General features: G+C 35.7%; 2 protein-coding genes across 3 annotated transcripts; one reads left to right on the forward strand and one right to left on the reverse strand.

Moving 5' to 3' along the window:
• The first annotated feature begins 2192 nt into the window (after nucleotides 1-2192).
• Nucleotides 2193-4825, forward strand: LOC146955645 (uncharacterized). Its single transcript, XM_085722388.1, has 2 exons — nucleotides 2193-2290; nucleotides 2435-4825. The coding sequence occupies exon 2, from the start codon at nucleotides 2492-2494 to the stop codon at nucleotides 4466-4468; it is 1977 nt and encodes a 658-aa protein (XP_085578514.1). The 5' UTR covers nucleotides 2193-2290; nucleotides 2435-2491; the 3' UTR covers nucleotides 4469-4825.
• Nucleotides 4826-9204: 4379 nt separating this feature from the next.
• On the reverse strand, nucleotides 9205-11495 carry LOC146955646 (uncharacterized). Of its 2 annotated transcripts, XM_085722399.1 has the most exons (8): nucleotides 11374-11491; nucleotides 10691-10978; nucleotides 10496-10594; nucleotides 10194-10403; nucleotides 9971-10099; nucleotides 9770-9880; nucleotides 9553-9673; nucleotides 9205-9463 (listed from the first exon to the last, which is right to left on the reverse strand). In XM_085722399.1, exons 2-7 carry the CDS (start codon nucleotides 10959-10961, stop codon nucleotides 9555-9557), a joined length of 939 nt encoding a protein of 312 aa, XP_085578525.1. In that variant the 5' UTR covers nucleotides 10962-10978; nucleotides 11374-11491; the 3' UTR covers nucleotides 9205-9463; nucleotides 9553-9554. The 2 variants fall into 2 exon arrangements, with proteins under 2 accessions (XP_085578525.1, XP_085578530.1); XM_085722404.1 differs by lacking the exon at nucleotides 10194-10403 and having other exon boundaries at nucleotides 11374-11495.
• Between the last annotated feature and the right edge of the window lie 3174 nt (nucleotides 11496-14669).

The raw sequence follows: 14669 nt of genomic DNA on the forward strand, positions 1-14669 counted from the left end.
GGGAAGAGGTAGCAATGGTTTGGATCCTATGGGAATGCTAGAGGAAGTGTGCATCAAGGTCCTCCTCGTAAGGCGCCTGCTACTGAGAACAAGTTGCAATGCTCTCTTGAGGTATATATATATATATATATATATATATATATATATATATATATATATATATATATATATATATATATATATATATATATATAAAGGGACCACTAAGAAGATGAAGATCACCAAAGAAATTCTTGATTACAGTGGATGAGTTGTTGTTCTTTCTTGCCTGGTTCTTTTTTCACGGACCAAGATTGAGAGAATTAGATTGGGAGATGATGAATCTGGAAAAAAAAGATTGGGAGAATTAAAGCATCACGTTCCTTTCTTTTCCATTTCCTTTTTTAATTTTTTAATCAAAGAATTTCAAGTGGTTTTTTATTATTTTTTAATTAAAAAATTGCCTACGTGGCATCCACCTCACTCAAGTGAGTGGCCACATGGGCTTTGACCCGGTCAAAATAGGAGGGGGCCATGAGTTGCAAAAGGGGGTGATGACTTTATATATAATAGCTAAACGGGTTGCTTGGTAGGTTGGTTGGTTACCCGGCCCAATTCGATATGCTTTGCTTAATAAATCTTTTCTATGCTGAGAAGAGAAATGCTGGGGTCACACCCTCTAGCACACTCTTTAACACCCTCCAATAATAACTTGCCATGCTGTCCATTTTTTTTACTTTAGTTACTTGTAACCAGATTTTAGAAGACTGTCATTTATTTTATTTTATTATTGTTTTGTTATTTCGAATTGAACTGTTCATCTTCACTGCTCAACTCAACCATTCACCATTACTGTCTCTACATAACGTTCTGGCAAATTCAACCTTAGTTTTTTTTTTTTTACCCAAATTGATAAATACTTGCAAGCTTTTGCAGAAAACCTTCCAGACCTAAATTGTTTTTCTCACATGTTTTTTCTTCTTCTTAAAACACAAGAAAAATACATTTTTCCCCTCAACGGTAGTTAACTACCGTTCGGTCTTTCCATTAACCTCTGTCCATACACCTGTGTAAAAATACATATAGAGGATATACAAAGTTTCGTAGCATTCTAAATAAGCCTCGATTTATTTTTATTTTTCGACTAAAACGTGCAAATTCATAATTGATGCTATGTCAGAAACTGCAATTAACTGCAATTGAACCAGTGGTAGTTAACTGTAGCTGAGCCAGCGATGGTTAATTGCAGTCGGAAAGACTCAACGGTAGTCAATTACCGTTGGGGGCAAAAACGCATTTTTCATGTGTTTTTAGGAAAAAACACATGTGAGAAAAGCAATTTTCATGTGAGATTAATGACATCTTATAATGGCCACAAAGTAGGCCCCTTTGTCCTGAATGATACTTTTTCATGCCTTCTTTTCATTGTTGACACACTTTAAATTGATATGAAACTTCAACAAAAAAAAAAGTTTGCATAAATATATATATATATATATATATATATATATATATATATATAAGTTGGAGTATCTTACTTATTCGTCAAACATACGCATGTGCATATTTTGATGATACTGGTGAGCATGTATACATCACGTGGCTCGCTAGGATAGAAATCTAGTGTACGTGGCTCCTCAACCACAAGCAGCGACGTTCGCCTCCTCATCGTCATGGTCTGAAACATCTTCCTCCTCGACATGGTGATTTGCCTGGGGTTCAGACTCGTGCACCTAAGATTGTCCAGCTCTATTGGAAATGCAGCCCATGTCCCTATCCCTTCTTGCTATGCAATCCACTACAACCTTCTGCATTTGTTATCGAATAGAGAATGCAGTTACGTCGTTCCTAGCGTGGTCCATATATAAAAATCACATATTTAATCAACAAAAGTCAAACAGTTTCAGCATATTGAACATATTTAGATTATATAATCTCATGATCAATTTGGTTTGGCTTTTTTTTGGTTTGGTTTGGCTTATATAATACAAATATTCAGTTTCTAGAAAGAAAAAAAACTTACGAATCAACAATAATAAATCGAAGGAATGCAGCCTTATCTTCAGAGTATTGGAGCGTGTGTGAGAAGTGAGGAGAGTGGGAAAAGAAAAAAAAACATGTTTGGGCCAAAATGGCCCAATTTTCTCAACGAAATATCCAAGCCTCTGTACTTAGTTATGAATTAGTCCCCCAACTCTCTCGCTCGCTCGCTCTGAACCCTAAAATTAATTACTTGTTTCATTTTCACTCCGATCCCGCCACTTCACGGCCGCAAATTCAACACTTTCGCACTTCTCCATCTTTTAAGGAGGTATGTTGATATAACTTTTAATACTTTTTCATATTTTGTGTTTAATATTCTGAGCTTCTTATTTCACTTCATTGTTTTTAGATTTATTGGTTTATTGTATTTTGATTTTCTGGTACAATTATTTGAATTTTTGTTTGGATACAGGTTGGAGTGATTCAGTTCAAGAGTTTTTTGTATTTTGTTGGCCAGCCAGCCTCCATAATGGCTGTTCAAACAAAATACCGTCTTATTACTTACTCAGAAGAGCTTCTAGATGGGCAGCCTATTTTTGTTTCGTCAAACTGTCTTCCGGTTAAGGCGATGAAATATGACCCCGCTGGTCACTCTTTCCATGCCGCTGCACTTAAACTTCGCGGTCTTAATAAGAAAGAAGATAACAAAGATGATGATAATAATAAGAAAGTGGTTGAAGATAAGGAACATGTTTATTTGCCATCTGATTCTTACAGCAGCAAGAGCAAGAAAAAATCTGGTGGCGGCGGAGATAAGCAACAGCAAGATCATTATGCATTATTGGGTCTGAGTCATCTTAGATATCTTGCTACGGAAGATCAAATTCGTAAAAGCTATCATAAAACTTCCTTGAGGTTTCATCCGGACAAACAGGCAGCTGCTGTTCTTTCCGAGCAAACTGAAGCTGCCAAAGAAGCAAAGAAGATTGAAATTGACGTTCATTTTAAGGCAATCCAAGAGGCTTATGCAGTGTTGGTTGATCCCGTAAAAAGAAGAATTTATGATTCTACAGACGAGTTTGATGATGAGATTCCCACTGACTGTGATCCACAAGACTTCTACAAGGTGTTTGCTCCTGCTTTTATGAGGAATGGGCGGTGGTCGGTTAATCAACCAATTCCGTCTCTAGGCGATGATAAGTCTTCAATCAAGGAAGTTGATAGTTTCTACAATTTTTGGTATTCCTTTAAAAGCTGGAGAGAGTTTCCCCAGGCGGATGAGTTTGATCTTGAGCAAGCTGAATCCCGAGATCATAAAAGGTGGATGGAAAGGCAGAATGCAAAACTGTCAGAAAAAGCTAGGAAGGAAGAGTATGCACGTATCCGCACTCTTGTTGATAATGCTTATAAGAGGGACCCTAGAATACTGAGACGAAAGGAAGAGGCAAAAGCTGAGAAGAAAAGGAAAAAGGAGTCCAAGTATATGGCAAAGAAGTTGGAGGAGGAAGAAGCGGCCAGAATTGCTGAAGAGGAGAAACAACGAAAAGCAGAGGAAGATAAAAAAGCTGCCGAAGCTGCTTTGCAACAGAAGAAGTTGAAGGAGAAGGAGAAAAAGCTCTTGCGGAAGGAGCGAACACGTCTTCGAACTCTCTCAAGACCTGTCTTGTCACAACACATACTTGATATTGCTGAAGACGATGTAGAAGAGCTTTGCATGTCATTTGATATTGAACAATTGAGGGGTTTGTGTGAGAAAATGGAAGACAAAGAGGTATTAGAGCAAGCAGAAGCTCTAAACGATGCACTGAGTTGCAAGAAAAACATGGTTGATGAGAAAAGTAATCAACAAAATGGCTCTTTCAAGGCTAATGGAAACAGTAGTTCTCTAGCAGGCTACATAGAGAAGAAGGAGAAACCTTGGACTAAAGAAGAGATTGAGCTATTGAGAAAAGGAATACAAAAGTTTCCCAAAGGAACTTCAAGGAGATGGGAGGTTGTTTCAGAATACATTGGCACTGGAAGATCCGTTGAAGAAATAATGAAAGCAACTAAAACCGTTCTCCTCCAGAAGCCCGATACAGCCAAAGCTTTTGATACGTTTCTTGAGAAGAGGAAACCTGCAGCACAATCAGTTGCATCCCCACTGTCAACAAGAGAAGAATTGGAAGGGGTATCAATACCAGCCACAATAACTGAAAATGGTGAAGCCATAACAACAACTACTATACCAACACCGACGATGACGACGACAACAACAATTCCAACACCGGTACCAACAACAACAAGCAGCATCAACTCGGAAGACTCTCAAGGAGTTTCAGAACAAGAGGCGTGGTCTGCAGTGCAGGAAAGAGCGTTAGTTCAAGCTTTAAAAACCTTCCCAAAGGAAGCTAACCAGAGATGGGAACGAGTAGCTGCAGCTGTACCTGGAAAGACCGTGATCCAGTGCAAGAAAAAGTTTGCCATGATGAAGGAAAGTTTCAGGAACAAGAAAACTGCTGTTTGATTTATCATTCTTATCCCATATCTGTGGAATTTTTTCCTCCTGCTTTTAGATTTTACAACTTAAACAGAATATCGGCTCCTGCTCAATCATAGCTAGGCATCTTGATCATTATTAAAACCAACTGTCTATCATAGCACCGGATATATGTCCCATTTTTGGTTTGAAAGAGAACTTCGCTGCTTTAAATTTTTGTTATCTCAGCTATCTGGATCAGAAAGAATGCTTTTGTAGTTTTTATACTTGCTTCTTTATCTTTATTATTATTATTAAGTATTTCAGTCTGAAGTTTTCAGTGCAACAGTTCTGGGATATTTCTGTCATTTAAAAATTACTATGTTTTCTTGTTTGATTGAAAAATTACTTTTATTTATTTTTATCATTTATTACCAATGTTCATCGGCAATGGGTTGGAAAAAATGAGATAGACAGAAGTGCACTCACTTTTTCACATAGCAACGCAAAATGTGTCTCGCTGTGAACCGATGAGACATTCTTTTCAAAGCAATGGCTGCAAATGAAAAGGATGCATTTTTCTCTATTTAAATTGCAAGACCATGATGATCCCTGCTTCTCCTTCACTTCTAACATGAAGCATACAAGGATGGGCGGTAATTATGGAATCTTGGACCAGGTAATTTTTATCTTCCCTAAATTTTTAATCCCTGAAATGGGTGAAGTGTGTACTATTAGTAGGAATTGGTTCCCCAGTTAAAGCTTGCATGTATTTGAGCATTTTCTTTTCAATATATCCTTGACTATTGGGATTTAGTCAATAAGAAATGTTATGTCATATGTCTGTCCTATAACAACATCTTAAATGATGAAGTTGAAAAGTTTATCTATCTATTTGTTTGTCACTTGATGGACAGTAATGAGATACTGATGTTCAAATACAGTAACTATTCTTCCACTCTTTGGATAGGTATTATAGGGGTCCCTCAACAACATTAACAATTATTCCTCACTTTGAATAGGCTCGTACTACTGTGTCCTTGAATTCTAAAGAGACGAAAACAAAAAATATAGCGGTAGATGATTGATTTATTCAAAACCAAGTGTGGAAGAAGCAATCTTTATCTCCTCTGTTTCAACTTGCTTCTAAATCACACATTGTTTGCACTTCTTCGTTTCTTATATGGAAAATTAGATGTGACTGCTTCTGCTTGTTTATAACATTCTGCAATTGCCCTTGTAGACTAGTATTGCATTTATTTATTTATTTAAGGTTTTTTGGTGTCTTTTGCTTCTAGGTGTATGTAAGCAGAGATAGCATAGAATAGATCGATGCATGGGATTAAAGCCTGAGTTAGGAGTTAGAAATCGACGGTTGAAACAATGAAACAGCTAACCAACAATAAGCTATACCATAGTTGGAATGGGGAGAGTAAATAAAAAATAGTCTAGAAGTGAGTATATTCTACAGAGAATTGAGCAGACTACTATTACATATCATTTTTGAACAATTAGATGAAATTTCTTTCCTACGACTTAGTGGAATAAGACTTGGCTGTTGTTGTATTCATATAGGTTCTCAAGCCATTACATCTAGAATATTACAAAATATGCTTTCAATGATGATTATTGAGACTTTGAGAGTGTCAGCATTGATTGCTTGATAATTTGCAACTGATCTCAAAAACTTTGGTCTCTGTCATGATTATATTGAAAATGTTAGTACACAGTCATTATCTAAGATATGAAAAAAAAAAAAGGCAACCAAGTAAACCTTTAAGGTCATTCATTATCAGTTTATCTAAGAGATGAACATACAAAAGTAACGCTGTCAAAATGTACCAGGCCAGATGGTAGTTTAGAGTTTAAATGAAATCCTAAACAGGCCAGCCCGGCGCCGGCGTGCAGCAAGTTAACTCACAAAACCAAAAGAGTTAAAAAAGTTGACTAATTAGATTTTATGAAATTATGATCTTACTTTGTTTTTTTATTCTAATTGTGATTTTTAGTATGTATTTTGTGGAAAACAAATATATAAAGTATAGGCTATTGTAATTAAAGAATCATTTAGTCTTGCGAAAATGAAAGGGAATAACAAAAGTATAATATAGAAGCTAAAAATCAGAGAAAGTTTGTTAAATATAAATCATGTACTAATGTAAAAGAAATAGAAATTGAGCATTTCCTTCATTATATGAGTATAAATAAATCTATTTAAGCTAGTAGCAACAATGATCAATCTAGATGGTTAGTGAAATGAGTGGCTAAAGTAGCACATAAATGTTCAGTAGCTGCCCCAATTTCTCATATCAAATCTAACACATAACAAAGGAGCACTTGCAGATAGAAGTATACAACATGTAATGGTCACCCACACTAGGTGCATCAGAATGGGTAACATAAATTGAATGATTTATGAGCTCGATATAGATATAACCTGCTGTAGCACCCAAAATAGGTCATTGTTAGACTGAAATGGGTAAACATTTCTTGGTGTGTCTGTTTCTTTTCTCTCTCTATCTTTTGCTTTTGGTTTTCTGCTTTTCACTTGATTCCTAGATTAGATCTAGGTTTGTTGTTATTGTTGCTTGATGTTACTTTAATATTGGTTACTACTTCCCTTGCGCTCCACACATCTAAGTTTATTGGTGTGATTTTGTGTCCGAATTCACAATAATTTTTAAATGAAATTATTAACACTCACTTGTTAGAATAGAATCAAAACTCCTATATATTTGATTACCATTACAATGAATCACTACCAAAACTAGTTTAGTGTTATCTTCCACTTTTTGTTGTTGTTGTTAACGTTGTATAGTCAACAACTTTTCATTTTTCATTTGATTGATGACTTGAATCTTAAATTGTTGAGATTCGTATATGATATGTAAGCTTATAATCTAGCTATGTCATTTGTTTTTACTAAAAATATCACATTTTTATTCGTAATGTATCTTACAATTCATAATAAGATTCGATTCACAATATGGATTTCGATATGTTAACCATGAATACTACTTTTTCTTGACTCATACCTCATCTTACCTAATCTTTAGGAGGAGGATGTTGACATCATTGTGCACCATATCTTTGGTGTGGTGAAATCATTATGGACAAGGTAAGTTTCTTCATGCATTTTAAGTTGATATAATCGTACAACATTATATGAATATGAAAAAGAGTAATGTTCTTATTGCTGTTAATTCTCTGATCTCCATTAGAGAGCAGAAGTCTCACATAGAAGAACCTGAAGAAACAGGAGTTCATGACGTCAGTCTCTGAAGCAGCTAGAGCTAGACCTTTCCTGGGAGCTAGAACCGACAAATTTGTGCACGAGATTCAAATATTTCTTGCTTCAGGATTGACTATCGAAGCTTATGATGCGGTTTATATTCACCGATTAGGTTGACCTGGGGAAAACACTGAAGTTTCTCAAAATAAATTGGTTGATCGCACTACTGTGATTCCATACCCCTGTACATATTTGATGATGACTATGATGGAAATGAGTAGATTAATGTTTGTTGTAATTCTTGAATGATGGGATTGCTCCTCAAACGGTGCGGTAGTAAATTTTACATATATGAGAGAGCGATATTGTCGGTTTGGATCCTCTCGAGCTACGTTACAGTTCTCCATCCAAGGGCTTAAAGTTGTTAACATATGCTTTTGATGGATAGTTGTTATTATGTAGTAACGATTTTCACTGTCTTGATCTTATGGAGTTCTTCTAAAGTTCTAACAAGACTGCTGAAGGATTCATTTTCCGCTATGGAAAGGTTTGCCTCCACCATTGCCATTACAATGAGGTTGTTTGAACTATAAGGGCAGAGGGAGTATGTAGCAAACTAGTAGCAGGATTAACTTGTCTGTCTTGTAGAACTATCTTGGAGTAAAAATTGGATGACAGAAGTGAAGGTTACATGATCAATATCTGAGACTTAACAGCAGCAAAATTATTGTTTAAGCCTTGAAAAATATTATCACGCAATCATTCTCATAATATTTCAACACAGTATTGGAAGCGTCACAACAACAATCAGATGCAGAGGCACATGTAGCGATAGGTAATGATAACAAGTGCGAAGATTATCTCAGCACGTCACTTAGAAACTAAGAATGTAGAATGGAATTTAGCACAATTAACAATAAGCAAAATGTGTATCATTCTTTAATTAGATTGTTTTTTCATGAATGAGGATTAAGATGGATGTCAAATATTATGATATGTTATGTGAATGTGTATTAGCTACCAATGACCAATGGTTTACATGATATCAAATATTATGATGTGTTATGTGAACGTGTGTATTAGTTACCAATGACCAATGGTTTACATGATATAATATCTTTATTGCTGCTACCCTGATTATGATCAGCCCTTTATATTTGCACACTTTATGAATATGATGCACATAAGTAATTAGCTGAAATGATTATAAAATAGCACCTTAAGTCACGATCCATCAACTAACCCTGCCAATTTTATTCATCAAAATTCGCCTAAAAATCATGCTTAAAGTTCAGAAAAATGTTTAACAGAGTATTTTATCATGACCAGATATCAAAATAGTTATATTTTGCGGTATGCTTTATTTAGTTGTCATGATTAAAGCAGTTCTTTGGAATAACCTTTCAGGTTTGCATCTGTCAAAGCACAATTAATAATTTATTTTCAACTCAGTGCGGTAATTTCAAAGTTGAGTTTTAGTTCTTCCTCCATTTTAATTTAGGTGGTGATTGTGAAGATCTTGGTTTATTTGCATATTGTAATCTATACTACCTTTTGTTATAACTGATATGACAATAGGAAATAAGAAATAGCAAGAGTTTTGTCAAAAAATTAATAAAACAGAAAGAGTTCATCTGTTACTAACCCAATATTACAAGTGTCTACACGGAAATTTTAAAATATAATCATCAAAAGGGATAGATGCTTTGAACAAAAATCAACATATACACTTAATTTTTGATCCCATCTTCCAAATGGTGCAAAGGGATTGTCCTCTTTGTTGTTTGAAAGGCGCCCCTCGTTGGCAAGTTCTGTTTATTGTTTTGATCAAAATAACAAAAGGTGATGATATTTTAATATGTTTTGATCAAAAAAGAACAAGGGCATGTCTCAAACTTACCTTCATTTAGCTGTATCACTTGAAGATGCAGGTTGTGAAACAGGTTTGTCGTCAAAGTATGTCAAAGTATGCTTCTCGGCAATGTTGGTTGAATTACTTTCCTCTTCTTTCTTCTTAGAACCTTTTGTTCATTGTTTTGATCAAATAAGAACCCAAACGGTGAGGATATTTTAATATGTTTTTGATCAAAAAGGAATAAGACAAGACTCAAACTTACTTTCCACTTCCTGCTGATAAGCAAGAACGGGAGGCTTCTCAGCAAGAATAGGGTCAGTCGTCAAAAAAGGCTCTCCATCTATGCTCACTATGTTTAGCATCTTAGCAACTCCTGTTTATTGTTTTGATTAGATACGAAAGCAAAGGTTGAATTTTAATATGGTTGACTGTTAAAAAAGAAAAAGACATGGCACAAACTTACTTTCCACTTCTTGTTTATAAGCAAGAAAAAGGTTTAGAAACATGGTCGACACATGCTTAGCAACAAGAGGGTCGGTCGTGACTTGAGGCTCTCCCTCTATGCTCTCTATTTTTAGCATCTCAGCAAGTTCTGTTTATTGTTTTGATTAGATGAGAAAGCAAAGGATGAAAATATTTTAATATGGTAGAAAGGTAAAAAAGAAAAGGACAAGGCACAAACTTACTTTCCACTTTTTGCTGATAAGCAAAAAATATCTTTAGAAACATGTGAGTAGGCTTCTCAAAAAGAAACGGGTCAGACATCACAGGACGCTTCTCAGCAACAAGCGGTTTGGTCATTACGAACTTACTTTCCTTTTCTTTCTTAGCAGGAAAAGGGTTGCAAACCGGATTGGTCGTCTCAAGAGGCTCTTCCTCTAGCCTCTTAGCAACTCCTGTTCATTTTTCATCAAATAAGACACCAAAGGGTGACCATTTTTTAATATGGGTGAATGTTTAAAAAAAAAATAACAAGGCACAAACTTACTTTCAGCAAGAAACGGGTCAGACATCACAAAAAGCGAGTCGGATGACACAGGACGCTCCTCAGCAAAAGGATCTCCTTCAAAGCTTTCAACTTTTAATCCTGTTCATCGTTTAGATCAAATAAGAAAACAAAGGATGAGGATATTTTAATACTGTCGAAAGTTGTTAAAAAGAAAGAGAGAGGGCACAAACTTACCTTCATTTGGCAACAGCTTGGGAAAAGGCAAAGTATGATTGTCGGCAATGTTGGTCTTCACAGCAGGAGGAAATTCAGATAAATACTTCCTTTCCTCTTCTTTTTCTTTCTTCCTAGCAAGATACCGTTCCCAGTTTTGCTTCACAACTGGAGACCAGTCGTCATATTCCATCTTAGCAACTTTGGTAGTCACAGGAGGAGGCTTCTCCTCAGAAATAAACTTAGTTTCCTCTTCTTGCTTCTTAGCAGGAAATAGGTCGTTGTTTTCCATCTTAGCAACTTCAACTTCTGTTTATTCATCAAAGGCAAGATAATTAATTATATGATATGAAAACACAGTGAAATTCAAATCAAAGGTTTTAAACCCTAATAAGCACGGATTCACATAACATATTGATCAAGGGTGAGAGAGAGAACTGTGAATCAACCGAGAATTATGAAAGAACAAAAATAGTAAAATAAAACCAACAAATTATTGATTTAATGATGTTAATAATAATACTCAATGTGATTGACGGTTTGATTTCATGAAAAAACAGTCAATCTCTCACAGACTTAAAAATGCCCTAGTTAATGGTTTTAAACCCTAATCCCCCAATCTGAGAAGATTTGAATATGGTATTAACAAGATTTGGAAAGGAATAAAATCACTTGAGCAAAGCTAAGAATGGTAGAGAAAATACCTGAATGAAAATTCGAACCCCAAAAAGGTGAAGAACGAGCGGGAGAAAACCAAGAAAAACGAATGAGTGCTGAAAGAACGGTGAAATCAAGATTCAAATCAAATGGACAGCCTTATATATATAAGAAGGTTCTTGCTCTTAAGGGCAAATGGTTAAGGATTTCAGTATAGAAACTTTTTTGCTTGAAAATACAAGTCTTTGCTTTTTTCTTAGCAATAATTACACCACTTTTCGATGCAAACTTACTTATTTTAGTACTTTAACCGACGCCCTAAGGGAAATGATTAGCATTCTCCATAAGAAAATTGATTTTCTCCCGTCAAGATTTGCTCACTTCCATACAAACTGACAAAAATATATTCAGTGTGAGTTAACTCGCGTTGGGCATGTGTCTAGGTGATGATGTTTCCTTCATTCATTCATACATTCATTCCTATAAAAAAATCCAAGTTTTCATCATTCATTGAATAATTCAATCATTCATTCATTTATTCATAATTAACATACGCATAATAAAACAAAAAATAATGCAAAATTAAACTATCGAAAATGTCATCAAAATGTGCACCGACACGAGTGTAAATATAATACATTAAAGTCCGCCAAAATGTCATAAAAATAACTACAAATATACAAATTTCCTAAAAACGCTAGAAAACACCATACTCCTGTGGACTATTGGCTCCTAGCCCTCCTCCGCGGAACCGGCTCCTCCTGCAGAATGCTATACTCCGACCGAATGCCCTCCATAATGCCGGCAACGAGAGGATTTGAAGTGGAGGCTTGGTATTCACTTCGCACCTGACCTTCTCGATGATCTGGAGTGGGTCGGGTGTTGGTGTAAGCCCTAGAGGCCAATAGTTTATGTTAAACTTTATCTTATGTATCATGACTTTTATTATTGAATAATATATGACACTCTTTATTATATTTGTGTAATGTTAATAAAGTCCTTAGAATAGACAGTTCGTGTAATAATATATTAAGTGTGACTTAATCATGAGATTACATTATCATAAAGAACACTATTCTTAAATGTATCCGTAGTCAAAGCTTTAATATGAATAAATGATAATAATAAAGCGTCGAGACTATTATGTATGTAGACTGATGACCACATCTCATGGGTCATAGATATGAGATATTAAGTCTATACATAGGTATAAATATTAGGAGTAATATTTATACTGGATTGACCCATCGTGAGAATACTACATAGTAAGTTATGCAATTGTCATAAGATATTCTCATAATGATAATAGTGTATGTCGCTCTTAGACCTGAAAGCACTATGCTCCCTAGATGTGGACTCAAGTGCTTTGTTGCCATTCTAACGTTGTCTGTAAAAAGATAACCATAACGTTGGTTGATGGGTACTTGATGAAGCATGCTGAGGGACATGAGTGTCCTAGATGGGATTTGTCCCTCCTCATAAACGGGAGATATATCTTTAGGCCTCTTGATGAAATATGACTGTAAAACTGCATGGCCATGCCGAACTAAGTCAATATAAGATATTGGACTTATTCGTTATTCAGTATATTTCGGAATCAAGAAATATAAACATTGATCTATACAAGGGTGACAATATCTATGCCTTGGGATCAATAAAGATATCGAGACAAAGGAGTAATTGTACACATGAGTATTATCATGGAAATGTTTCGTCAGATCACTTGACATTCTTGTCACTTGGGTAGCAATGATGTGTTGCTAGGTACCGCTCATTGTTTATAATATTAAATATTAGATTTAATATTATTGCCAACGTGACTAGAACCTATAGGGTCACACACAAAGAACAGTCAAAAGAGAAATATATAAGTATGACTTATATAAGGGGTGCGTTTAGTAAATAACGCTAATTAGTTAGCAAAATTACTAAACTCGTTGTTGGGCTTACTGAAGCCCAATAGTGACTTCTGACTTGCAGAGCACACTAGAAGTTCTATAAATAGAACTCTAGTGCTGAAGTTTTTTGTTACACGTTTTTGAAGCAACCCTTCTTCTCTGCACTTCTGATTCCTTGGCTAGCACCGAGTTTTGGAGGAGCACTGTTCGTGTGGACTTGCTAGAGGCTTTGCTGCTTGCTGCTTGCTTGGCTGTGATCGAGATTCCAGTTTCCAGTTTCCAGTTTTCAGATTCCACACTTCGAGGTAACAATCGAATCACTGATTCATGTTTGAATTTCGTAATGATCCAAGGAAAGAAAATCGAAATTATTCCGCTGCTTCTACTCCGTTCTTGTATTCGATTTTCCTTCATCGGGAACCTGTCTGACCCACTGTTGCTCAACAATAACCTCATCGTAGGGAGGGACAAGAGTTGTGTACTCAGTAACGGGCGCAAGCACTCTCATAATAGGATGGGATACATTGTAGAACAATTTGATGTAGCCCCTCGCATACCTCCACATTTTGTCATATAGGCTAAGGACATGGACAACAAAATCCTGAAAGGCGATAACCACATCCTATGGCTCAAGAGCTGCAATCGTCGTATGAGGTCTAAGAATGGACATAGCCGTACTGTAACACCCCAATTTTCTATTTTTTAATTAATGTCATGAAGTTGGACAAGTGAAGTTTTGGTTAATATTATTATTGATGTTGCTTTTGCGTTAATGTTATTTTGTTGTTGAGAAAATATAATATTGATGATGACCGAGAAGCAGTATGAGGAATTAAATAAAATGAAGAGATGAATCTGAAGGTGAGAAAAACACAAGAAGGGAGGGGGTTGAATTGTGTTAGATTTTTCTTCGTTTCTCCTAAACCGAACACACTGATCAGAAGCAAAGTGAAACAGCTTCTGAAGTGATAATCAGAATCTAAATGCAGCGGATAAAAGCAGAGAGAGAGAGAAGAAGAAAGACACAAAGCAATTATACAGGTTCCTTCCACAAACCGGAAGTAGTCCTGTCCCCCTTGCACTTCCAAGGAGAGTTCACTAAAATGTAATATCTGATTACAATTGCTCAAGCACACATCAAGAGACTTCCTTTGCTCAAGCACACTTTGCAAGAGTCTTCCTATGCTCAAGAACACAATCAAGAGACTTCTATGCTCAAGCACAACTGCAAGAGACTTCTAATCAAACAAGATTACAAAGAAAAATGTTTGAGGTTAAACACTTGATATACAATCAGAGGTGCTCACAATACAAATCAGATACAGACTCTTAAGACTTTAGAATTTCTAAGACAACACTTTAAGAACAGAAATTCTAAGTGAACTTTTGGATGCAGAATGATTTCAACAGAGTTTTGACGCTTTCAAATTGTTGTAGAGTCTTAT

This window comes from Medicago sativa, chromosome 1, assembly GCF_051527215.1.
Source record: "Medicago sativa cultivar Bolivia chromosome 1, Bolivia_mono, whole genome shotgun sequence".
Classification (NCBI taxonomy): domain Eukaryota; kingdom Viridiplantae; phylum Streptophyta; class Magnoliopsida; order Fabales; family Fabaceae; genus Medicago; species Medicago sativa.

Bases quoted from the DNA above. Each gene is read 5' to 3' on its own strand.
- LOC146955646 (XM_085722399.1), bottom strand. From the start codon at position 10,961: ATGGAAAACAACGACCTATTTCCTGCTAAGAAGCAAGAAGAGGAAACT. The intron at 10,100-10,193 runs GTAAGTTTGTGC...AACAATAAACAG, and splicing joins TTATCAGCAAAAAGTGGAAA to AACTTGCTGAGATGCTAAAA. The intron at 9,674-9,769 runs GTAAGTTTGAGT...AATGAACAAAAG, and splicing joins TTATCAGCAGGAAGTGGAAA to GTTCTAAGAAGAAAGAAGAG.
- LOC146955645 (XM_085722388.1), top strand. From the start codon at position 2,492: ATGGCTGTTCAAACAAAATACCGTCTTATTACTTACTCAGAAGAGCTT.